Raw genomic sequence first — 2,519 nt, forward strand, 5'->3', positions numbered from 1 at the left:
CCCCGCCGCCCTCCCCCGAAGCCCAGACCTTCCTGCTGGTGCAGACTCCCCAGGGCCTGCAGCTCATCCCCAGCCCTCCGGCACCACCGCGGAAGCTCCTCCTGCTGCCCAGCCCCCCGGCCGAGCCCTCGGCTTTCACCCTCCTGCCTGCTGAGGGTCCCCCGCCCCGGGCGGGGAAGGGTCCCCAGTCGTCGGGACTCTCCGCTGCAGGGCAGAGCATCCTGTTGGTACCCGGCACGGGGCAGGCGCTGCCCCGTGTCCAGCTCCAGGGGGTGGCGGGGACCCCGGCAGGAGCCAGTGTCATCGTTCTGAGGGGGGGTGTCATTCCCCCACAGGGGCCACAGCCCCCCGAGGTCACTGGTGTCCAGCTGCAGGCAGCCGAGGTGACCAATGTCCAGCTGCAGGCCCTGCCACAACCCTTGGAGGTCACCAATATCCAGCTCCAAGCTGCAGAGGTGACTAATGTCCAGCTCCAAGCCACAGAGGTGACAAGAGTCCAGCTCCAAGCCCTGCCGCAACCCTTGGATGTCACCAACATCCACCTCCAAGCTGCCGAGATGACAAATGTTCAGCTCCAAGCCTTGCCGCAACCCTCCAAGATGACCAACGTCCAGCTCCAAGCCCTGCCACAGCCCTTGGATGTCACCAACATCCATCTCCAAGCCGCCGAGGTGACAAATGTCCAGCTGCAGGCCCTGCCGCAGCCCTTGGATGTCACCAACATCCAGCTCCAAACCAGTGAGGTGACCAATGTCCAGCTCCAAGCCCTACCACAGCCCTCCAAGGTGGCCAAAATCCAGCTCCATGCTCTGCCACAACCCTCAGATGTCACCAACATCCAACTGCAGGCCGCAGAGGTGACCAATGTCCAGCTCCAAACCCTGCCGCAACCCTTGGATGTCACCAACCTCCAGCTCCGAGCCCTGCCACAACCCTCTGAGCTCACCAACATCCAGCTGCAGGCCACTGAGATGACAAATGTCCAGCTCCAAGCCCTGCCACAACCTTTGGATGTCACCAACATCCAGCTGCAGGCCACTGAGGTGACAAATGTCCAGCTCCAAGCCCTGCCACAGCCCTCTGAGATCACCAACATCCAGCTCCAAGCCCTGCCGCAGCCCTCAGAGGTGACCGGTGTCCATCTCCAGGCCACGGAGGTGCCCAGCGTCCATCTTCAGGATACGGAGGTGACAGATGTCCATCTCCAGGACACGGAGGTGCCCAGTGTCGAGCTGCAGACCACAGAGGTGACAAATGTCCATCTCCAAACCACCAAGGTACCTGACATCCATCTCCGAGCCACAGAGGTGTCCAGTGTCCATCTCCAAACCACAGAGGTCCCCAGTGTCCATCTTGAGGCCACAGAGGTGCCCGACATCCAGCTTCAGGCCATGGAGGTGGCCAACATCCAGCTGCAGACCGCAGAGGTGCCCAGTGTCCATCTTGAAACCACAGAGGTGCCCGATGTGCATCTTGAAACCACTGAGGTACCCGACATCCATCTCGAAGCCACAGAAGTGCCTGGCGTCCATCTCCAGACCACAAAGGTGACCAGTGTCCACTTGCAGGCCACTGAGGTGACCGACGTCCATCACCAAACCATGGAGGTGCCCAGTGTCCATCTCCAGGCTGCAGACATGCCCAACATCCATCTCCAGGATGCAGAGGTGACCACTGTCCAGCTGCAAGCCACTGAGATGCCCAGTGTCCATCCCCAAACCACGGAGGTGACAAATGTCCATCTCCAGGCCGCAGAGGTGCCCAGTGTCCATCTCCAGACCACTGAGGTGCCCAGTGTGTGTCATCAAACCACTGAGGTGCCCGGTGTCCATCTCCAAGTCACAGAGGTGCCCAGCGTCCATCTCCAGACCACAGAGATGGCCAGTGTCCATCTTCAAGACACCAAGGTGTCCAGTGTCCATCACCATATGATGGAGCTGCCCAATATCCATCTCAAGATCACGGACATGCCCAATATCCAACTGAAGACAATGGAGGTGACAAATGTCCATCTCCAGGCTACTGAGGTGCCCAACACCTGTCACCAAATGATGGAGGTGCCCAGTGTCCAACTCAAGACCATGGAGGTGCCTAACATGCATCTTAAGACCACAGAGGTGCCTAACGTCCAACTGAAGACCACAGAGGAGGTGCCCAACATCCAACTCAAGACGGTAGAAGTGCCCAACATCCAACTCAAGACCGTGGAGGTACCCAACGTGCAACTGAAGACCATGGAGGTATCCAACATCCAGCTGAAGGCCGTGGAGGTGCCCAACATCCAACTCAAGGCCATGGAGGTGCCCAACGTTCAACTCAAGACTGTAGAGGTGCCCAGTGTCCAACTCAAGCCCATGGAGGTGACAAATGTCCACCTCCAGGCCGCAGAGGTGCCCACCATCCAGCCACAGGCCCCTGAGGTGCTCGTGGCAGGGAGGGGCCCATCCCCCTCTCCATCCCCACAGTTGGCGGTAGTGGGGGCAGCTGGGGGGCTGCCCCCCGTGCTGCTGCTGCGGGGG

At 60.2% G+C, this 2,519-nt stretch overlaps 1 protein-coding gene across 1 annotated transcript in view; it reads left to right on the plus strand.

Annotated features, from left to right (window-relative positions):
- Positions 1–6: 6 nt before the first annotated feature.
- LOC113490628 (periaxin-like) overlaps positions 7–2,519 on the plus strand; it is a 12,318-nt gene continuing 9,805 nt past the window's right edge. Inside the window, exon 1 of the mRNA XM_026867156.1 lies at positions 7–2,519. Coding sequence (XP_026722957.1) covers positions 558–2,519 — 1,962 coding nt within the window. The 5' untranslated portion in view covers positions 7–557.

Source organism: Athene cunicularia, unplaced genomic scaffold, assembly GCF_003259725.1.
Source record: "Athene cunicularia isolate RWA unplaced genomic scaffold, athCun1 SCF_19, whole genome shotgun sequence".
Taxonomy (NCBI): Eukaryota; Metazoa; Chordata; class Aves; order Strigiformes; family Strigidae; genus Athene; species Athene cunicularia.